General features: G+C 43.8%; 1 protein-coding gene across 2 annotated transcripts in view; it reads right to left on the bottom strand.

Moving 5' to 3' along the window:
• Positions 1–2913: 2913 nt before the first annotated feature.
• Positions 2914–24222, bottom strand: part of RCAN2 (regulator of calcineurin 2) — a 258086-nt gene continuing 236777 nt past the window's right edge. For both annotated transcript variants that reach the window (XM_036870033.1, XM_036870034.1), the window contains 2 exons: positions 22782–22953; positions 2914–5434 (listed from right to left, as the gene is read on the bottom strand). In XM_036870033.1, coding sequence (XP_036725928.1) covers positions 5274–5434; positions 22782–22953 — 333 coding nt within the window. In that variant the 3' untranslated portion in view covers positions 2914–5273. The remainder of the gene's footprint in view (positions 5435–22781; positions 22954–24222) is intronic.

The following is a 24222-nucleotide window of genomic DNA, read 5'->3' as shown; positions in this document are numbered from 1 at the left end:
CTGTCTCCCCTTTCCTGCACCAGGGCCTTGTCAACGACTTGAGAAGGGATAAGAACAAAAACAAACTTTTCTAGAATCATGAAAAGACACTGCGTACTGACGTTGGTGCTGAGTTCGGTAGATAAGACTACAGTGATGAATACAGCTATTCAAAGCTATCTTTTTCAAGGATAAAGTGGGCAGTAGAGGGTCAGGTCCCTCACACTGGAGTATCTGGACACTTAGGGCTGTGGCTTTGTGTTAGGAAGTGTCTATTAAAGCAGGATCTGTCACAAGATGAAGTGGGTCATGCATTTCCTCTGCTGAAAACCCTTCTCATTGTGCTTAAAATGGATTCCAAGCCCCCTAGGTTGGCCTCCCAAGCTCTATGGAGCCTAAGCCCTGCCCCCTTTCCCAAACTCATCTGGGACCACACTTGCCCTCATCCTCTGTACCTCTGCCATACTGATGACACTCTCAAGTTCCCTCCAAAATGAAAAGGCATCTCCACGTCCCCCGCCTTCCCCCTGCTGCCTGGAACTCTCTTCCAGCACCTCGATCAATGGCTAGTTTCTTCTCTGTTCCACATCAGTGTTTCCTTTTCAGAGAGGCCTTCCCTGACCCTGATCCTCTACTTTTATTCTCTGTCCTCATGTAACCGAGCAGGACCCGATGGGGCCTTCCCGGAACAGGCCTTCCCCCGTATCCTCTGCTTTAGCTCCTCTCTGAAGTACCTAGATAACAGTATTGGTGCACATTTCCTGAGTTGTTTTACAGATGTGAAAAGCCCCACCACGTGGAAGATGTTAATTACTTGATGACCGCGAGCACACAGCCCCGAGGCCTCCTGGAGCCTAAGGACTGATAATGTTGGCCCCTGTGACCCCGCCCTGTTACCTCACCATCAGCCAATCAGAGAATTGTGCACCAGCTGATCACATACCCTGGGACTCCCCCTCCCTCACCTGACTTTTAAAACTGCTTTGCCGAAACCCTTTGGGGAGCTAGGGGCTTTTTAGGGCACGAGCCACCCGTCTCCTTGCAGGGCCCCGCAAGAAACCTTTCCCCGCGCCTAACTCCAACGCTCAGTTTATTTGGACTCACTGTGCGTCCGGCACACGGACTTCCGCTAACACTCCTACTGTGTTCTGGCTTTTCCTCACTGTGCCCACCTACCGGAATTTCTAATTATTGGTTTGCTTACTTCTTTGTTTATTGTCTCTTTTCCACACTAGACTCTACTCCCTGAACCGGCAGGGACAATATCCACCTTTTCCACCACTGGAACCCAGGGTCAGGCACATAGTAGGTCCTTGGTACATATTTGCCACCTGAATGAACAGTGCCTCACCCAGGGCTTAAGTCCTATGCTTTCTAGTTTATAAAATACTTATTTACAGATTGTAAAAGAAGGCTTTGTGCATATGGAAATATCTCACCAACCTAAGATCCATGAGGTGTGCTGTTAGGGTGAGAACATTCCAAACCTTTTTTACAACTAATGGTTCCTTCCCGTTTTCACGGTGGTTTTGTTTCAGCTGAGGTGTAACTTACATATATATTGCATGCATTTTGAGTGAATTTTGCATATGCACACGTGTGCAGAGGTCTAGATGGAGATGTAGAGAGATGTAGAATGTTTATAGCCCCCAGAAGGCTCCTGTGTGCCCCTTCTCAGTCAATATCCTCCAAAAGGTAGACACTATTATAATTTCTATCCATATAGGTCAGTTCTGACTGTTTCTTAACATCATAAATGGAGTCTTACATCATGGACATTTTCACGTCTTTTTTTGCTCGAAAGTAAGATTTTGAGACCCAACCATGTTGTGGTATATCTCTGTAATTTGTGTTTTTTAATCACTTTATAATATACCACAGTTTATTTATCCACTCAACAATTGAAGGGCATTTGGGTTGTATCCAGTTAATGGCTATTATAAGCCCTGCTACTGGGAACACTATTGCACAAGTACTTTGGTGGATGTGAGAACTCAGATCTGCTGGGTGTCTGTCCTGGAGTGGAATCCCTCCCAGATCAGTCTCTGTTTAGCCTTGGTAGATATTACCAAACAGTATTCCAACATGGTAGTACCAGTTTATACTCTGCCATGACTGATACCATTAACACTTTTTATTTCTCCATACTTTATTTTGGCCATTTTGAATTGTGTATAGTGTACCTATTTGAGGCTTTGATTTGCCTTTCTCTGATGAGAATTGATGTTGAACACATTTTAACATTTATGGGCCATAGGGGTATTTCAAGTGTGCATGTGTAAGTGTGAATTGCCTGTATATTTGAAGTACCTGCTTCAGTATTTTGACCGTTCTTACAAAACGAATTGTCTGTCTTTTTCGTATTAATTTGCAGAAGTTCTTTTTACATTTTGGATGTGAGTTATTTAACAACTCTATGTAATTAAGATATTTATCTTCTCCCACTCTGAGGCTTTCCTTTTGACTCTCCTAAGGGTGTAATTTGATGAACAGATACTCTTAATTTTAATGAAGGACAATGTACCCATCTTTTATTTTATGATAGTGCTTTCTGTGTTCCATGTAGTAAAATTTTGCCTGCTTCAGGTCTATTACAGTGTTTTAAACTAAAGAATAGAGTGGGGGTTATATTAAAAGTGTCCGTGTACACTTGGAATGGCTTTTAGGACCAAGCTGGCTGAAGTGTGACAATAAACAGGGGGATCTCCCAGACCCCTTATCAGAGCCCCTCCCACCCCTCCAAGCCTTGAATTCCTCTTCCTTCATGAGATGCTGCCGACCAGCTCCCCTCAACCCCATTTCAGGAAGAGCTCAGATGAGTTCATTTCATCTCTTGGTAACATCTAGAAAGACTATAGGTCGAATCGCCCTCCTCCACAATCACCACTCAGAAATATCCAACTCAGGCGGAAAACACAGAAATTACACTACATGGACAGAGTCATTCACCAGGTATATTTGAAATCTAAGCTCTTTGAGCTATACACGTGCACAAATGATTCAGTTGGTGGCAACCTCCCCCTCCTCCTCCATATTTAAACTTTTCAAACTTAAAATAGTGCTGAAGAGGTTTGCATCCTGTGGCTCACGGAGATGCTGAGGCAACTGTGACTTTCATGGTGCTTGGAGGGTGCCACCGAAACCCTTCAAGGAGTCCCCCATTTCTTCTCCCTCTCCTGGGACACGTGCTTCTCCCCACCTCCCCAAACCCAACCTCATGAGAGAACTACTTGATCTGAGACAGATTAACATTGACACTTTGCAATAAATGTCACCAAGACTAACCACTTGGGTCATACACACCACTGAGGTTTTTTTTGATGACACACGATGGTCATTTCAACTTTTACTAAATTTTGTTGGAAATGTCTGATGGATCTGTTTTAAAACATTGAAAAGTCATTTCCAAATAGTTTCTCTCACCCAGATTTCTCTAGAGCCCGCCTTCTGAAAATTCTGACACTTGAGAAGAGAATCAGCACAAAATGGACTGTAGTTCTCACCTTCTTCCACTAGAGGGCAGAATTCTCCACTATTAAATCTAACCTTTTCATTTGTCCATGAAAAACCAAAAACCTTCACAGCAAAGGAAAGTCAAAGCATTTGCTTGTTATATACTCCTCAGATTTTATTTTTCAAAGGAGCCTTCATTTTTCTTATGGAAACTCAGGATTTTACAAGCAATGCTGTCTGTCCTCAGTTTCACCTGTACTGTAGCCAGTACTATATTGCTATATTCACAGTAGAACGGACTTTTGTTTCTGAGTAATCAGTCTAATGTTTTAAGTTTCTGATGAAACTTACACCTTAATCAAAAACCACAACAATCCTTCCATCAGGTGGCTGTGTTATTGTTCTTGTGTGTTTTTCTGAGGCTTGGGTAATGAAAGTATTTCCCCACTCCATCGTAATTGGCATTTGCATCTAAAGTAATTCATGAATGTACAGGAGTAGATGAGGCCTGGCACATACAGCAGAAGGTAATGGTTCTATAGGTGTATCTTCTATAATGCACTTTGGGCTAGAGAAATAGAAAAATCACATGTAACAAAAACAAATACGTTTTTGAGCAATATGGCATTGCACAAGTAGGACTTGCATACATTTATCTATCAGTCTTTCCCTTTGAATATGCTCAGTGGCTGCTACATTGATTTAGCTGCATTCCAATTGTCTGCAACCGACACTTGCTTCTTCGCTTTATTTAAAAACAACTGGTCTTCATAGCAAAGATGCTGGCTAATCATTTATATATTGGCATGAGAAGTTTTGTGCCCTTTCAAAATTCAGCATTATCCATAATAGAGTGTAATATTATCAGATTACCTGTATTAGTATATGAATGCATTCATAAGCAATGCACATGTTTTAAAGCAGCTAATGGCTGAACAATCCCTAAATAAAAAACATCCAGATTTTTAAAAGCACAGCTGAAACATTTGTACAAATATACAAAGAGAAAAAAACAATCATTCAGACACCATGAAACTTTTGTGATAAATAGATTTGTCTGAAATCGGTCTCTATCATCCTGGACAAGCCTCCCCAATGAGGCTGGGAAACTTCTACAATGAAATCGTGTTCAGAATCTACTGAGGGATGTCTTTGGGGCCAAGCTCAGTTTTTTCCTCCAGGAATTTTAACAGAGCTATGAAGTCTTTGACTCAAAAGAGTGACTACACCCAGACTTGTTAAGCTGGAGGATGCTGATAATTTTGCTAATCTAGATAGGACATGACTGGATGCTGACAATCTGTGACTTATAGTATATCGTCAAATCATGAAAATAAATGCTGGTGATCATGCATGTCCTGGGAATGTCGGGATGCAGAGGACTGAGGAGACCAGATAGGGATATCTCATGCAGTCAAAGTCAAGTTTACTTATGGTCCTACTTAAGTGGCCAGGAAAGAACAACGCACACACGTCAGGACTGGGACTGAAACGGCTCACAAACAACACAGGTGCTATTTGTCACTGATGTCTCCGGCTTGGATCAACATGAGAGCATGAAGGTTAGGCTGTGCTGCTTGTTTAATAAGAAAATACTACTTTTTTTTTCTAGAATCTTCTAAATAATGTATTATACTTGATGGGTATGATATGATCAGGAAACATATCACCTTTTCCTAGCCCTTTTGTCCGAGAGGCTTGATTACAAGGAAGGAATCTCAAACAACCAAACACCCAGGGATTTAAAGGCAATTATTTTTTTTTTTGACAAACAAACAACAAGAGGGGAAAAAGCATGATAAAGAGGAGACAGATATTCTCTTCGAGGTGGAGCAGTGAGCTTAGTTGGACACGGAGGGCGGTGGGCCAGGACGCCGGGTCTGGATGATTTTTGGCTTTGGGGACGTCTTTGGATCCTCTTCTTCCTCGATGTCACTGTCACACACGTGCACGACGACACTTGGGGTGGACTCAGTCCCTGCGTGGAGCTCATACTTCTCTCCTGAAAAGCAAGAGAAATGGGGGTAAGAAAGCGGGAGGGATTTCTACACAAATGATTCGGTGAAGTGTGTTTAGGAAGTGAGGGCGCATTTTACGTGTCTCAGGAGATGCTGAGTCTTCTCCAGGGGTGGTGTTGGAAAGTGAAATGAGATTGATCCGTCTTTGCGTCTCAGCTCTACCGCCTGTCACCTGTACAGCCCTGAACAGGCCCCTTCACCTCTCTTAGCCTCAGCATCTGCAGCTGTAAACTTCAAAATGGTAATAACTACAGTCCAAAGGATTGGGGTGATGACTCAGTGGGCCTGGCAGTAAGTTACCAGTTTCTCTTCTATTTCCCAGCATTGCTGTTAACGGCTGAGTGTAATCTTGAGCCCATCACCTCACTCCTTCATCTTTTGGAGAAGTTCTCCAAGTTCTCCTCCTGCTGTACATTTCTTATGGCAAGAGCTGCCCCAGGATGGAATAAGGTGGAATCGCCGCTCGTCTGGGATTTGCAGTGTTTACATGGTAACAGGATTTGATGGTGGTCAAGTTCCCTCCAGTTCCAAGAGTCTCGTAGTCTATTCTTGACTGTCTCTTCTTGTAGTCAATTCACTATTAGCCAGCAGGCTTCCCGTCTGTCTCTGTTTCACTTCAGGGTGTATCTACTGAGCATCTCCCATGCTCTGGCCCATTGCTAATCATAAAGGATACAAGGCACATTCAAAAATCTTTGTGTCTTCCACAAGAGCACAGCCCAGTGACGGCACATGGAAACAGAAGGTACCACAAAATACTATGGTAAGCGCTGGGGTGGCAATATATGTCAAGGACAGTGGTACCAAATTGCAAGGAGCAAGTAACTCTGAAAGGCTTCCCAGTGGAGGTGACAGCTGACCTGGGTCTAAAAGACAAGTAGAAGGCGTCCAGGAAGTGGGAGGGTGCAAGGGGCATTCTCAATCTGCATGCTTGTAACTTCTCAGGTTAACTGCTGACACACTGAATCTTCTTCCGACATCCTATCTTTCCTTTCCCATCCTTCAGGAATGGGAAACACCTAAAAGCAATGTCTCCCAGACACCCTCCTGGTCAGTGGCTCTCCAGGTCTCACTAGATCAGGTCCTCATGTCTTAGACTAGGACAAAAGACTCTGCACAATCTCTCACCAATCCTGACAGCCACATTTGTATACTCACCAAACCAGCTACTTTTATTTGCTACAGTCTCACCTAGTTCCCGAAGTCCTGCCCTCCCTCCAGGATCAAAGCCAGATACCACTCAGTCCAGGCATCTTGCCTGTATTCTCAGTCTGCAGTGGACAGTGCCCCTTCCGGAGGGCCGGGGCCAGGACCTGGGGTAGCATTTATGTGCTCCTGTGTGCACCTTGGTAAGTGTCCATGGTGAAAACAGCAAATGCTGGCAAGGCACAGTTTTAAATTTTGTGCTGACATTAGGGACTGAGAAGCACTGACAATGCAATAAGCATCGAATCTCTTCTAAGTTATGCTGAGGAGGATGTAAATATTCAGAGTCATCTGTTGCTATGGGTTGAATCGTGTTCCCCACCCCCGCCCCTGTCCCCACCAACGATGGTGAAGTCCTAACCCCCGGTACCTATGACCATGATCTTACTTGGGAATAGGCTCTTCACAGATGACTAAGTTAAAATGAGGTCATTAGGGTGGGCCCTATTTCAAAATGACTGGTTTCCTTATAAAAAGGGGAAATTGGGACATGGGCCCTCATCCAGGGAGAACTCCATGTGAAGAGACTGAACTTATGTTGCCACAATCCAAGGAACGACCAGAAGCTACAAGAGAAGCCTGGACCAGATCCTTCCCCAGCACCTTCAGAAGGAGCGTGGCCCTGTGTTGATCCAACACCTTGATCTTGGACTTCGAACCTCCAGAACGTGAAGCAATACACTGCTGTTGCGTAAGCCACTCAGTTTGTGGTCCTCTGTTACGGCAGCCCCAGCAAACGGATACAGCCATATCTTGCTAAGAGAGTTCTCTCTTGGTTACGAGTCAGAGAAGTCTTTATTGGACCTCCACCCCGCCCCGAACTAACATCCTGGATGAGGGCACCGGATATTTCACAAAAATGGAGCATTACACCTCCAGCACTTCCCTGGATCTTGGCAGCAACAAAGAGGGCGAGAACTAGCTAGAGCCACAGAAATACAGCCATAAAGACTCTATAACTTAAAGTCGAGATTGGGTGAAATTGTAGGTAGAGAGAGTTATGAGAATAAGGTTGACTTTTTTGATACAGAGAGCTGACGGGGCTGGTGTGGATTCAGGAGAGGAGAGTGACAAAAACAGGGCACACGGAGCAGAACTCATGCCAGGCTTTGCTTCCCTGCCGGCTAGCAGGGATGTATATAGTCTGCCCGAACCTAACTTCCCTGTAATCAACACTGAACTTATTATCCTACGTGCCCTTGTAGTTGGGATGTACACATTGACGCTACTCACAGCTCATTTAATTGTGTTTGTTCTGTTCTCCTTAGAGCAATTTGTCATTTTTATCAAAAGCCCAAGGGAGAAGAACCACTGCAGACGTTGCTAAGGAGAAGAAGCTGTGTGCAGCCGGCTTCACCTGAGAGTTCCATGAGAGGCTCTGGGCAACAGGTGGGCAGACCTTGGGTGGTGGCTTCTTTGAGCAGCGGTTTTCAAACACCTGACAGCTTACTGGGGGTGCTTGTTGCAAAGAGAGTTTACCAGCATGAGGATGCAACTCTGCAACTTCAGATGTAGTGGCATCTCCTTTGGTGCCCAGCACCCCTAGGGGCTTCTCCGTGTTTCAGTGTCTGGGCGGGCACTGTTACATGGTTTGGTGTGACAGGCCAGGGGCAGTGGTCCTGTGAGGATGCTGGTGTGCAAATAACTTGCCCCCTCCCTTCCTCCAGTCCGCATCATAATTTTTCGTTGGAAAATGATAATAGTGCGGGGAGAGGGTAGCAGAGGGAGGGATGTTGAAGATGCATAAGGGAGAAGAAGCAAGGCATCCCAGATCAGCTCTGCAGCCCCTCCCAGCCGCCAGCACTCTTCGTCTTTGGCCTTCTCATCTTTGTTTCCGGGAGAACAGCATATCCTGTGGACAATGATGGAGTTCATCGTACCCAGGGTTTCTAGAATTTTCTCTTTCCTCCCGGAACGCTTTGCAAGTCTGAATGAGAGACACCTTCAGACAAGAAACAGAGAAAGAAATAATTTCTGAGTAATCAGATGAGGGGGTTCTTCTTTTTCTGCACAGGATTTCTTCGACGTCCTCCTGTTTGGAGAAGCAGTGCCTTTTGCAGAGACACTAGTGGCCGCCGTGGTCCCCTCCGTTGCCCTGTTGGGTGTGATGCAGGGATGAGGCGAGTAGCAGTCTCTCATCTTCCGATGGGGGGATGACAGAAAAGAATCTGCCATGGCAGATGGAGACCCAGGGACCTGGGGGGTGAGGTGGTGACAGCAGGGACCCCAGCCAGGGGACTGACCAGATGTTGCCCTTCCTTCATCTGTTGGAAAGAAGCTAGCTTTTAAAAAAAAATAGTAGTGAAATATGCATAATGAAGCTAGCTGTTTGATGAAACCCTTTCTCTGCCCTGGCTTGGATAAAGAACATTCTCTTAAAGACACCTCTAGTTGCAGTGTGTTTATCGATTCGAAAGGAGATGCTTTCCTCTTGGACTAGGTGTGCTGGGGGCAAGGGCACGCTTGGGATGTGGACCACCCTCTGCAGGGCAACTTTCACATTGAGTTAACAAAGTCAGAGTACTTGGTAGTAGAGCTGTTTTACTGCTGCGACCCCATTAATGTTGACATTTCACTGTTCTATTTTTGGAAACTTTCTTACTATCAAAATCCGGCAAAGCCCAACAGCTGCTGAGAGCCCACAGAATCAAAAGACATAGTTTTGGTCTTGCTGGATTGAACTTTTCTGTTTTTGGCCTCACTTTCCCTTTGGGCTTCAGCTAATTCCTCTACCATGAAGGCTGACGTCAGTGCCGTCACCCCCTGGGGACCCAGTGGGCTCAGGAGGCGACGAGGAGCCCATGGGATGGCTAAGCAGACCAGTGTGTCTTTTCAAGGACAAGCCAAGGTTCACCCTTCACACTCGCAACGCCTCGAGTCCGTATTCAAACGGTCCTCTCCCCGGGCCTCAGAAAAGAGGCCAGGACCAGAAGCCCTCAGAAAAGGCATTGGTTAGGGTTTTCTACCTCCTTCCATGAAACAAATTCCCAGCCAAGCAAGTGTAAACTCCTCTGGCACGTGGGTCACACGTTAAATTCTCATCCAGGCCTTTGGAACTGTCATGGGCTTGGGCACAGTTCAAAAGACGTGTGTAAGTTTTAGCTTTTCCACTAGGCTAAAAACCATTGAAGGGCAGGTATTTGTCCTATTTTCTGTGAGCTCTCAGTGCCAGGACATAAGAGGTGTCACAGACATTTGTCATCTATCTGAAACAACAACAGCAGCTATTTATTGAGCCCTTAGTAAACGCCAGACACAGCTCTAAGTACTTCACATAAATTGGATATTTAATTACGGCAACAGCTCTGTAATGTGGGTTTCATAATGTCTCGATGATACAGGAGGACATTGAGATCACACAGGTAGTGAATGGCAGAGCCACGATTCAAAGTCAGGTCCACCTGACCTCAAAGAATACGCTCATAATCCCTCTCCAGCCCTGCCTCTCACGAGTCTACTGCTTTCAGATTCTACAAGAGAGTCTGCTGAAAGTCCTGGTTTTAACTTTTAATATTCTTTCATGGCAACTCATGTTTTTGTGAACAGCCTGTAGCTAAAGTTGGGCATTTATTCTTTCTGCATCTTGCCCCTTTTTGCTTTGGCCCATTGCTAGTCATTCTAGGTAAGATCTCCTTGACAATGAACCTTTTTAGAAGACAACACTTAGTAAATTATAAAAAATAAAAGGACTATAAATTATAGACTGAGATAATTTGCATCTATTATGGTAACTTTGGACTCTCTGGAAATAGATCCTCCATGACTTCTTGTTGCTTTACCTTTACTACCTCTCATATTCAAGGTGAATTCTCAACAGGAAAGTTACGTGTTGTAGTAGATCGACTGTGTTTTGCAAAGATGGTCATAATATTTCCTGCCCAACATTACTCTTCTAGAACCTTGCCACTCCTGCACTGAGGACTGCTCCCTCTTTGCTCCTTCCCGTAAATCTGGGCAGGCCTCTAGGATGCCTTGACTAATACAGTATGGCAGAAGCAACCAGTGTGACTTCTGAGTTAGGTCACAAAAATGCCAGGCACTACCACCTGGCTCTGCCAGGGTGCTCATGCTTGGAACCCCGCCTCCATATTATAAGGAAGCCCAAGCAGCGCACGAAGTGGTCCCACAGAGAGAAACCACAGCCTATCTGGGCCGCCAGCCAACAGCCATGCCAACTCGCCAGCCAAGTGAGTGAACCATCTTGAAAGGTGATTTGCCCGTCCACAGGTGAGTGGTTCCAGCAACGCTGCACGAAGCAGAGATGAGCGGCCCCCCTGGGCCCTGATCCAATAGCAAATTCATGAGCAAAATAAATGATTGTTGCTGCTCAAGCCCTACATTTTGGCATAGTTTGTTATGTAGCAATCGATAAGTGGGGCACAGGTCATGTAAGTTCTTTGTTCAAAAGCAAGCTAACCCCCTACAATTGAGTTGAAATTCATTGCCTTTGGTGTTTTTTCCTCTTTTCTTCCCTGCTCACCTGCTATGTTAGAATGGATACTTCACCAGTTCCAGTGATTCCTTCCAAGGGGAGGGAGTTCCATTAGCCCATCACTGGGACCCCTCTCCCTGGCCCCTCTTTTACTCCTCCCCAGTGGAAGAGGAGTGACATCTAACGGGTACCTTTGGGGAAAGGAACTGGCAATGCCAGCTCACCCTTTTGCCACCTCTCTCTTGATCCAGCCCTGCCTGAAAAGGGCTTGTGCTCTGCCGTGCTCTCGGCCACGTGCTAAGCCCAGCAGAAAAAAACCCTGCACTGTGGGGCAGTCTGACTGTTTCCATCTCTGGGACAGGCTGGGTAAAACTGCATGGCTCTGGGTTTCACTATTTTTTTTTTTTAAATAGAATCCCTTTGGCTAGTTTTTTTTTGTTTTTGTTTTGTTTTTTGTCTGCACCGCGAGGCTTGTGGGATCTTAGTTCTCTGACCAGGGATTGAACCCGGGCCCACAGCAATGAAAGTGCAGAGCCCTAACCACTGGACCGCCAGGGAATTCCCTGGATTTGACTATTAGGGAGCCCTGGCTGTCACTCATCTTGGCCACCTTCTCAGCGTTAGCCTTTCATCAGAAACAAAGCTGGCATTACTAATCTCATCTACCTTATTTCTTATCTAACCCTCAGCAAGTTCTGAACCAAACAGGAAAAAAGCAGGTGTCAGTTATTAATCTATACTGAATTTTAAGAATGGATGATGGCTTATCAAGGCAAGTGCCAAGAGCATCTCTAACTCAACCCTTGAACGCAGGGCCATGCTGTGTTGTGTGCTAAGTGCTACACTTCAGCTTGGATTAACAGCCCTTTACATTTGATTAAGAAGAAAACTGAAAATGCCAGTAGTAAAATCATTTCAGGCTTGGTCATGTTGAGTTGACACTGCAAACCCCTACCCCCAATTTTAAAAATTGTAAATGTGATTTTTTTTTCAAGAGGAAGTAGCGGGCATCAGTCCTGATTTATGGAATAAGTAAAATGGAATTTCCATGTGGGTTATTTTTACTGAACATGCTGCCTGTTGGGAGATTGAACACAGAGACTGAGGGAAGGGCTCGGAATGATCTGAAATGTGTTTGAAAGGGTTCACATTTGGATTGCCTTTTTTTTCAAGTGTTAGGGTTAGGACTTGATAGCATGTGGCAGGGAGGGGAGGGCCCACAAGCCCTGGATTACCATTCTCTGGTCAACTGTGGAGACGGAGGCACCTGGCCCTGGTCCAGCTCTCAGACAGGGGAGAGGTGGGGAGCCGGGAAGGGGTGAGGGGTGACTTGTACCTCCTTTCCTCCGCCCCAGGCACCAGCCAGTATTTGAGCTTACTGTCTTTTAACCCTCTCTCAATCCTGGCATTGCAGATGCTGGTTTGGTTTGGGGCCCAATGGATTCCTCAGTAGAAGGAACTGAGTTATAGTGAAAAACATCATAAAGTTTCCCAAAGCTGCACCCCTCCCTCCCACAGATATGTTATTTTACGATATTTTTAAGTTATTTACTGGCAATCTTGTCTTCCTCTAGTTTTCCAAAGGGAAGGAAAGAAAATGTGTGTCTGTGCCTGGGAAGGGGACAGGGAACACGTCTCTGTACTGTTCCCCCTCTTGCCCCTCTTGTTTCTGCTCCCACACCGGTACCTGACACCTTACTAGGCACTCCTGGCCTCTGTGTCTCTGATGACTCTTTGCCATATTTGAGAACCACCTGATAAATACCACCATAGCGTAATTAGTGTGCTTCTCAATCAAAGGTGCTACATTCCCAATGGTGTCTGGAAATATGATGTGGATTTTTTTTTTTTTTTTTTTTTTTTTGGTTGTCATAGGGACTGGGTAGGGTGTGGATACTGGCATTTAGTAGGTGAGGCCCAAAGATGCTAAATGTACTGCACTGTCAGTTCCAAAATGTCACATTGAGAAACACTGAGCTAAGAGCTTACCATGGACACTTACATTTCAGTAGGAGACTAAGATATGGTTTGAAAATCAGGTGACAATAAGTAGGTAACACACACTAAGCATTTACTATCATCTCATTTGATGTTTGCAACAATCCGATTTTACCGTTGAGGATGCTGGGACACAGAGAGGTTAGGAAAGCTGCTCAAAGTCACACAGCTAATAAAAGGTGGAGGCTGGATTCAAACTCACATCCTGAGTTTTAATCATCATCCTAAAGCAAGAGAAATACCTCTCTTCAAGTTGGAGCTTGATTGACAGCTACAAAATAAAAGAGGAGATGACCCAGGGCAGAGGGACTTATTGAAACTTTAAAAATCACAGCTGGGAGTTTCCTGGTGGTCTAGTGGTGAGGATTTGGCACTTTCACTGCCGTGGTCTGGGTTCAATCCCGGATCGGGGAACTGAGATCCTGCAGCCATGCAGTGTGGCCAAAAATATAAATAAATAAATAAATAAGTAAATAAATAAATAAAATCCCAGCTATTTGTTAGGCACTATTCATCAGATCAGTCTGAGAGTGGAGAAAGAACTGATTTTCTAAGCAGAAGGAGAAAGAGGGATTTAGGATTTTTTTAAAAAATCCAGGGAGGAAGAAGTATTTGCAGAGAGGGAAGTCTTCTGCAAATTTTTCCTCTCTGATTCCGTAGTGATTCCATGAGCTCATATTTAATTTTGGGAAACCTCAGAGAAAAATGCAGTAGGTAGACTTGAAGGCAGGATGAATCACTGAAGAGCAACTCTGTCCCTTTCCTTTGTGCAGCAGCTGTTTCTGTCAAAAAACGCCCTCTAAGCTTGGGTGGCAGAAGGTATAAAGCAAAGCCTAGACCAACCCAAATATTTCACTGGCAGTTCCGAGAACAAGTCCATGTAAATAGCAACCAACACCTCAAAGGACACGCACCTTGTTCTTACTGCCTGGTAGACTCTGTAATTCATGTACTGGCAGAGGAAACAAGAAATCTCTCTGAGGATGCCTTGCTAAACAATACTGCTCAGAGCAGAATGATCATAGAACCCACTACGGATTTGATAGTTCTTATGTGCCAGGCACTGGGCTAAGTGCTTTATGTATATTACTTATTGTATCTTCATAATGAGCTTGCAAGTTGTCAAATAATTACCATTAAATAAAAAGAGGTGCAGAGGGGGAAGTAAATTGCTCCAGGTCACCACAAACAAGTGGTGGAGACAGGACTCCAATGGAGGTCCACCGAGTGCGAAAGCATGACCGCCATATTGCCTGTGATGTTCAGGAATGAGGTTGGGAGGGCACAGAAAAGACATCAGGGCTACACATGGACCTCCCTGCCTCAGTAGGTCTGGAATATGTGCATGTTAGGAAAAGATTATCCATGTGAGCGATTGGGGGTCTTCTTCCTCACCCACCCCTATCCTCAGTCCTGATCCTCATCAAAGTAGGAAAACAGAAGCGGTCTTTGGTAAGATGGAGGAGGGATAAGGGGAGGGAGAGGAAGAGGGAGGTGGGAAGAGGCAGAGTACTTCCATAGTTTTGCTTTAAGAGGTGCTCTATTTCAATAAAAGAAAGTTTGCCTCACACTGGTCAGAATGGCAATCATCAAAAAGTCTTACAAATAACAAATATTGGTGAGGATGTGGAGAAAAGGGAACCTTTGTACACTATTGGTGGGAATGTAAATTGGTGCAGCCACTATGGAAAACAGTATAGCGAGCGGTTCCTCAAAAAATTAAAAATAGGACTACCATATGTTCCAGCAATTCCATTCTTGGGTATTTATCCGGAAAAAATAAAAACACTAATTTGAAAAGATACATGCACCCCAATGTTCATAGCAGTGTTATTTACAGTAGCCAAGGTATGGAAGCAACCCAAGTGCCCATCAACAGATGAATGGATAAAGAAGATGTGATACACACACACACACACACACACACACACACACACACACACACACACACACGCAATGGAATATTACTCTGCCATAAAAAAGAATGATTCTGCCATTTGCAGCAATGTGGATGGACCTAGGGAATATTATGCTTAGTGAAATAAATAAGTCAGGCAGAGAAAGACAAATACTATTTGATATCACTTATATGTGGAATCTAAAAGATAAAATAAATACATACAGCAAAACAGAAACCAACTCAGATACAGAGAACAAACTAGTGGTTTTCAGTGAGGAGAGGGAAGGCAGAGGGGCAAGAGGGGGTAGAGGATTAAGAGATACAAACTACCATGTATAAAATAGATAAGTAACAAGGATATGTTGAAGAGCACAGGGAGTTATAGCCATTATTTTGTAATAACTTTTAATGGAGCATAATCTATAAAAACATTGAATCATTACGCTGTACTCCTGAAACTAATATAATATTGTAAATCAACTATCCTTCAGTAAAAAAAAAAAAAAAAAAAAAAAAGTTTGCTTATCTTCTGTGGCTTTTCCTCTAAGACTGGATTAGGTGGCCATTTATCTTCATTCCCTCCTGAGTCATTTAGGACTTGAAGGGACTTCATGGGGACAACGGATTGAGGACCCTGCATTAGTGGTTGAGACAAAGGAGTGGAACCCTAGGTGGAGGTAAAGGACCAAGGGAACCAGAGGGAGGGAGAAGGTGGATAGATAAAGAGAAACCAGGGAGACAGGGTACTGGGAGCCTGTGAGGTGGGGCTTGTGTTCCCGGGATGAGAGGAAAATGCAGACGTGAGTAAGGGAAGAGCGTGTGGACGCACTCTCTCTTTGTGTTTGGCCATAGAATCAGGAGGTTCTCCAATCTGGGAATGATCAACCTGTTCCTCTTTTCCCAAAATTAGCGACCTGGCTATGGGACTATGGGTATGCGCATGGCGCATGCGTGCACACGCCCACGTTTTGGTCCTGTGTCTTTTCCGTTTTCCTACAACGTGCATATTTTACCTGTGAAATAAGAAGAGGAAATATTTCATCTGCTACTCAATAGTGATTGAGGATAATTGTGGAATATATGCTAAGAAGAAAAGCCCCTTTAACATCACCCCCCCTCGGGAAAATTCTTCGAAAGTAGGTGTAAAATAAGGAGCGCGTGTCCTGGGCTCACAAATCTGCGTCCCTCGGGTCGGGGGTGACGTGCAGAGACTGCGCTACATGGAACCCTGGGACTGGCTATTTTATTTGCTTTTCGTGTCTGTGATCAGAGTATAGCAGTTGTCGAACAAGAACTGGGGCTTAGCGGTCATGCTACAGGTACCACAAATATAGGTGTTCATCTATATTTTAAAAATGGAATTTTCCCTACCTTGGAATCAATGAGCCTGGAATAGAAAATGTTTCTTCCTTATAAGTGACACGTATTAATGAAATCTATTTTCCGTTTGGGGAGAAACAATGTATACTGAGAAGCAAACCAGCAAAATTCCTTTACTATGACATGTTTTGATGGAGAAGAATTTGGAAAAAAATCTAAATATAGCCGATGTATGCAACTTGAAACTCGAGCACCATTTTAAGCCCTCCTCTGCAGTTAACTAAAATTGATCTCTCTAACAAGAGCTAAAAATAGCAGGAGGAAAAAAAGGACCAGACAATGACTTTCCATATTTCTCCTTGCAGGCATTTCCAGTGACAATGAACTTGACCTTCCAGAGCCATCCTAGAGAGCAGAATAAGCTGACATTTCACATCCCACCTCTGACTGACCACCCATCTAGTGCCACGGACATCTCTATCTTGCCATTTTGCTAATGAGTACAGATAAGCTGTTTTGCTGGGCTGGGTTTTGTGTTTCCTATTTTGTTTTACATCCAAAAAGAACATAGGATTATACCCTTTCTGGAGTCAGGAATAATAGGCATTATAAAATAAACAAAAGAAAATATCCGATTCATTCTCCACCAGGACAAAGCTCATCTTATTTTGTCCAGGTCATTGTTAAATGATGGGTGTCTGTAAATTCACTAGGGGAATTAATATAAATGTAGAAAGCTTCTGCTTTTTTTTTTTTAATTGAAGTATAGTTGATTTACAATGTTGTGTTAGTTTCTAGCATGTATATATATATATATATATAATGTTTTTCAGGTTCTTTCCCATTATAGTTTATTACAAGATATTGAATATAGTTCCCTGTGTATAAGTAGGTCCTTGTTGTTTATTTTATATATAGTAGTGTGTACCTGTTAATCCCAAACTCTTAATTTATCCCTCCCCCCACTTTTCCCTTTTGCTAACCATAAGTTTGTTTTCTGTGTCTGTGAGTCTGTTTCTCTCTTATAAATAAGTTCATTTGTATCATTTTTTTTAGATCCCACATATAAGTGACATCATATGGTATTTGTCTTTCTCTGCCTGACTTACTATACTTAGCATGATAATCTCTAGGTCCATCCATGCTGCTGCAAATGGCATTATTTCATTCTTTTTTATGGCTGAGTAATATTCCATTGCATATCTATACCTCATCTTCTTTATCCATTCATCTGTCGATGGACACTTAGGTTGCATCCATGTCTTGGCTATTGTAAATAGTGCTGCTGTGAACATTGGGGTGCATTTATCTTTTTGAATTAGTTTTCGTCTTTTCCAGCTATATGCCCAGGAGTGGGATTGTTGGATCACATGGTAACTCTATTTTTAGTTTTTGAAGGAACCTCCATACTGTTCTCCATAGTGGCTGCACCAATTTACATTCCTACCAACAGTGTAGGAGGGTTCCTTTTTCTCCACACCCTCTTCAGCATTTATTATTTGTAGACTTTTTGATGATGGCCATTCTGACCGGTGTGAGGTGATACCTCATTGTAGTTTTGATTTGCATAGAAAGCTTCTGGTTTATATAGACCTGTCCTTTAAAAAGAGCAGAGGATGGTGAATTCTGATCCACATGTCCTGCTTGACATTAGAGGAAAGCATCAAACTTGCCTTAAAGAACCGATGCTGTGGATACATTTTAGGAGGTGCCAATAAACAGAGAAATGAAATTTGGAGGAACAAATGTCTAAGTTCTTTTGTATTTTTAAAATGTCCTTTTGCAACAGTCTGGAATTTCTTTCGGAGAAATTAATTTTACTCTTCAAGAGATCTCCCTGGTTTCGCAAACTTTGCACTCTTCAAGGTAAGGGTGCTGGCTTCATTAATCCTTTCTGTTTCTCACCAGGGGCAGAGGGACATATTTTAACTTACCAGCTGTGTAGCCTTGGGCAAATTATTTAACTACTCTGTGCCTCACATTCCCCAGCTGTATAAATGAGGAGAATAACACCACCTTTTCGTAGAGTCACTGTGAACATTAAATGAGATAATCTATATAGTAAGGTGTTTAGAACAATGCCTGACACACAGTAAGCCCCATATATAAGTTTTAACCATTGTTTCTATTTACAGCTTTCCCCTTATTTATCTATTTTACTTACTTTCTGGATGAAAAACAGAACATACAGTCATGGAGACAGTGGTTAAAAATGTTTGAACTTGTGCCTCTCATATATTTTCCGGACTATGAATTTGTTCTCACTATAATAAATAGTACAGAGAGATGCTTCTCCAGGTTAGGTGGCCCTGGTCTCATGTCGTAACATCCCATTAAGGATTTCAAAGGATCTCAAAGGAAACCCAAAAGCTTGGGTTTGATCATGGTCCCTTTGTAATTGCACTGTTCCCTCCATGCTCGTTTCAAGAGCTTCTTTAGAAGTTCCGGGGGGCACAAGTTGCCCCTCTCTGGAAGAGGGTCACCAGTGTTCCTTGCTTAAAGAACGAGGTACTGTTTTGCCCCTTCTTGTCTGAGCTAAGACCTGTGTCCTCACTCTCCCATTTATCCTCCATGAAAGGGTCTAAATAGAGCACATGATTGCCTTCCATGGGCAGCTAGACGTGCCAAAGCTCCCACAAGTCAGCTGGTTTGCCGACGTGATCCCGGGCCCGAGGACCATCTCACCCTGGATCCCTGCTCCGAGATGCTCTTTCATTAGAGTTACTTTTCTTCAGCATCCTTAGATTTCTGCATCCCTTCTCAGTCACTCAGCTCAACCAGCTGAGCACTATTAGTCACTCCTCCTAAGGAAGAAGAACACCATTCCTTTGATCATTTGAGTTGCTTTTCTCTGTTCTCATTCTAATTTATTTCTCTACTCCTGGAATTGAGGTAGTCATCCTTAACATGGAATGACTTATAATTTGTTACTGAAATGATTCTGCCTAGGGAATAAAAAATGAATTTTACTAAATTATTATTATTTTTTCAAATGGAAATGCTAGAAGTCCTCTTGGTGGAGAAAACATTAATTCAGTGCTGCCTGACTCAGTCTGGCTAAAGCCATAAAACAGCAGCAATTTGCCAATGAAGAATTATCTCTGGGGGGGGGCTCATTCATTCATTCATTCGATATTTATTGAGCATCTACTATGTGCAAACTGCTATCAGGCCCTGGGAATACCAAAATGAATGAAACCTGCATTCTCCCCTCAAAAAGCAGAGGAGACAGAAAGATGAACAATAGAAAATTACCACAAGGGGAAGTGAGCATTTGTGGAAAGTTCCAGGAGGAGACTGAAGGAGTAATTATTCCTTGCCTTGGCACCTGGTTGGGGAGGGGGCAGAGGTGTGGGTGGGGGGATGCAGGCTGTGGCCCTGCCCTCTCATCAGTGCAGCTGAAACAGCTGCCAGAGGCCCAGGCCTCTACTAGAACCTCTGTGATATTTTCGACTCAATTGTTGGGTATAAATCATTCATCTGTGTGGGGTGTAGAAGCTTCAAGGACACTGGAACAGGACACGTGGATAACTAAATAAAAAGAAACAGCCTCAAACTGCTGGCAAAGAATAGAGAGGAAGATAAAGATAAATAAAGAGAAGACACCCAAACTGCAGCTGTTCTATGGGACACTGATATCAGTCATCTATAAAGAGCCAGCAGAGTCTCCACATTCGCTCTTGCCCACATAGCGCACAGATCTTCATTTGCACACTTATGAGACCCTGGATTAGACTTTCTGGAAGTTATGATGGTGTTAGAGGTGATTGTCAAGGGAGGGTTGAGATAAATGTTCTGCCCATGTCAGAAGTCCACCCAGGCAGCTAGGATCCTTAATAGAGACCACTGGATCTGGCCCAGTGATGGTCAGAAGAGCCAGGGTTGACATTTGTCTCTGCCCCCAACTAGCTGTGTCACCCCAAGCAAGTGTGTTCACCTCTCTACAGCTCGGTGGTCAGATCTGGAAAATGGGAATATTAATAGTGCCTACGTCTGTGTTGACTGCACCGCAGGGCACTTCAAAACTGGTAGATTTACCTGGTAAGGGAAGGTGAGGCTCATAGGTTAGCGGCACAATTAAGGCAGAAGGCACGAATTTTTAACACTGTCGATCAATTATTCACAACTCTAGAAAGAACCCCCTTTTTTCTGCCTCCTTAAGACCGTTTCCTTCCTACTGTCTCACTCCTCCGAACCAGGTTCTGTGAGCTGCCCTCTGAGACCTGGTTCCCATTGCTTCTACCCCTTCTGCCTCTGTCAGTCCCAGGCCACACTGGTGCCTGGCAGTGTCCTCCAGACCTGGGACTCAGCTCAGTGAGCCAGTGCAGGTGTCTGAGACTTGTCCTTATCTTGCCTTTGCATCAAGCTTTGAGAACATTGACTATAAATGAATTTTCTTTTAGGCTCTGGATAAAAAATGATTTGAATTTACTGGATTAGAGTGAGGAGACCAGAGGCCAGCTGGGATCCGCAAGTCTGATTTAGCCTGGACTTCCTTTATAAAGAGTGAAGCAGGAAGAGTACTGCCTCAGGGCCCTGGCCCTGTCACTGGCAAGTCATTCTGTCCCCCTCTCTAGGCCTCGGTTTCCCCTCCTGTAGAATGCAAGTTGGCCAGTGCCTCCTAGGCCCTCTAGCCAAGACCTTACTGATTCTATGTAGAGCTCTGTTTGCTGACATTCAAAACAGCTGTACCAGATGTTCAACTGTGTTCTTGTTAATATCTTGTTACTATCTGCTTGGGAGTCAAACGAGCAGCTCCAAGGATAGCAGCTTTCATTGGTCCTGCTTCTGAAGTGTCCTGAATTACTGGGAGAAACGGGTCATAGCCTTGACTTGAGCACACTTGATTTATCTTATACACGCTACAACATTTGCTCATACCATGCACATGGGAGTGCATATGCCCAGGATTCCTGTATGTGGACTAGACTTTCAAGGAAATCACATTCCATAAACATCTCCCTTATTATTATATTGCTTTTTTCCTCAGCCCATCTTAGTAGTTAGACATCTACTGCTTCTCAGTAGTTGAAAACAATGGCTATTTTAAAGGCTACAGGAAGCTGAGTGACTGGTCCGTGATTACAAAGAAACCCCCAAAGATCCTGCCCTTGAAAGTGCTGTAATCTGACTTTAATGCTAGACATGGGACAGCCAGTAATTCTCTTGCAGGGAGTAATTATTAATCAAATCAGCCTCATCCCCATCGGAAGACCCAGTAGGATGGTCAGCTTTCCCTGAATTGCTTGGGAATTTCTCGGTTTTAGCATCACAGGTTCCCAGGACCCCTGAGTCTGAGTGAACCAGGATAGCGGGTCACCCTCATACCCAGGATTCTTAAATTTCAGTGTATGCAAGAATCAACACGTGTGCTCATTAAAACTGCAGATTTCTGGGGTGGGAGATTCTGATGCCAAATGTTTTCCTGACCACACTAAGAAATACTGATATGAACTTATTATAAATTTAACAGCCCCGGCATTTGGCTACCAGTGGTTCTTGAACTCATCTGCACATCAGAATCACCTGGGGAGATTTTTAAAAATACCAATGCCTGAGTTGACCCGAGTCAATTAAATTAGAATCTCTCGGGGTGCAGTCAGCCCCCTCTCACAGCGGGAGAACAACTGGAAGAGAGAGAAGACACAATGGCCATTATTTACCTTTGGATCTTTGGTGCCTAAAACCTCAGCTGCCACCTGGTTTCGGACCACCCACTCTCCACCACTTCCCCTCCTGCTATAATATAGGAAAACTACTTTGGAGTACAAGGTGGCACCATCAGCTGAAATTGAGGACAGTATCACGTCTGGGTATAAAACATAAGCTTTTGGATAAGTGCGTAGGAGATATGTACAAGAATGTTAACTGCAGCTTTGATCTTAATGGCAAGAAACTGGAAACCATCTAAATGTCCATCAACAGGAGAGTGGATGAATACAGAATGGTGGTGGAATCGCCCAGTGGAATACTACACTGCAGTGAAAATGAGAGCATCCAAGCTACAGGTACCAACATTGGAACAAAATGACCATAGATTTTTCTAAAGTTAGAGGCTATTGTGACTGGCTTCTTGGGGACTTAGAGGCTTCACTTTGGCAGGTGGCTTGTCTTGTAGCAGAAGATTCCTGGGCACACCCGTGGCAGCAGTAAAACAAGGCTGCACAGCATAGAAGCCTCATCGTGCTAGCTGGTAGAGCTTATTTTGCCTGTTTTGCAAACTTAAAATATCTTCCTTGCGATCCAGAAGTTGCACGGACTAACATTTTCGTGCCAGTTTCTGAATTGTTTTTGAACAGGTGCAAAGTCTGACGCCGCATTTTCATTCATCATTCCTCTCCCTGGCCACATACAGCGATAAATCCGTTAGAAATGCAGATGTTACCGGGAACCCAGGATTTCAGGATTGTTATCTTGTTTGGTTTTTCTAAGTTGCTGACAAATATTTATTTTCAGGAAGGCCCACAGAGCTTACCTGGTCCTAGTTTGGCCACGGCATAGAGGAGGTCATAGTTAAGGACTGGTGTGGCATCACTGATGGGCTGCCAGCCGACAGGAGGAGAGGCAGGGGGTGAGATGAGAAACTGTTTGGCGGGCTGTGGTGGAGCCAAATGCAGTTTGTCTCCGTCTGTCTCTGGAGTCTGAACCTTTCAAACACAGTAGAAATGAAGACACATGTTCATTGTGGCCTCGGATGTGCCATGTTGTTCCACTAAGATATGCAGAGCCTGGCTTTCAGCCTGTGACAAGTGAACCAACGAGCCAGGCTATAATAATAGTGACTACTGACCACACACCATGTGCTCAGTTATCTTATCTGATCCTCAGATAAGTGGCTCTCAACATTTAGCTGCATAAGAATGACCTGGGAAGCTTACTGAGTCAGATTGCTGAGCCCCGCTCCTGGAGTTTCTGAGATCGGGAGCAGGGCCTGAGAATCTGCATTGCTAACAAGTTCCCAGGTGATGCTGGTGGTGCTGGTCCTAAGACCCCTCCTTTCCTTCCTTTCTTTCTCTCCCCTCCTTGTCCCTCACCTCCCCCTCCCCTCACCATCCTTTCTTCCTTCCTTCCTTCCCTCCTTCCTGCCTTCCTATCTTTCTCCCTTCCTCTCTCTCTCTCTCTTTTCATTGAGGTGATAGTCACATAATTTGAAATTAAACCCTTTTAAACTGAACAATTTCAGTGGCATTTAGTATATGCCTAATATTGTGCAATCACCACTACTATCAAGATTCAAAGTATTTTTATGACCCCAGAGGAAACCCTGTACCCATTAAACAGTTACTACCATTTCTGCTTCTGGTCAGACCGTGGCAACCACCCATTTGCTTTCTGTTTCTATGGATTTGCCTATCCTGGACATTTCTTATAATCAATTCATAGAACACATGATATTTTGCATCTAGCTTCTTTCACTTAGCATAATGTTTTCAAGATTCATCCATGATGTAGCATGTTATTAGTACTTCATTCCTTTTTATGGTTGGATAATATTCTACTGAATGGATAGACTACAATTTGTATATCTGTTCACCCATTTTTGAACATTTGGGTTGTTTCTACCTTTTGGCTCACCCAACCCTAATAACCTGATTAAAAAGTGGGCTAAGCAGGTTTGGGAATCAGGAGCCTGGGGACTTCAGTTAAAGGTGCCAAAAAGTGGTTTTGTTAAAGCAGCTAAAATATAAAGGCACCTTGGATGTCTTCCTTTACATGGTCTTCAGTATTTGTGGAACAGGAATAAACTGATATAAGTGAAAAAAAAAAAAAAAAAAAAGTGGGCTAAGGACTTGAATAGACATGTCTATAAAGAAGACATACAAATGGCCAATAGGTAAAAGAAAAAAGGATCAACATCACTAATCATCAGGGAACTGCAAATTAAAACCATAATGAGATATCACCTCACACCTGTC

Source organism: Balaenoptera musculus, chromosome 11, assembly GCF_009873245.2.
Source record: "Balaenoptera musculus isolate JJ_BM4_2016_0621 chromosome 11, mBalMus1.pri.v3, whole genome shotgun sequence".
Classification (NCBI taxonomy): domain Eukaryota; kingdom Metazoa; phylum Chordata; class Mammalia; order Artiodactyla; family Balaenopteridae; genus Balaenoptera; species Balaenoptera musculus.
This window is presented reverse-complemented; position numbering and strand designations above follow the sequence as displayed.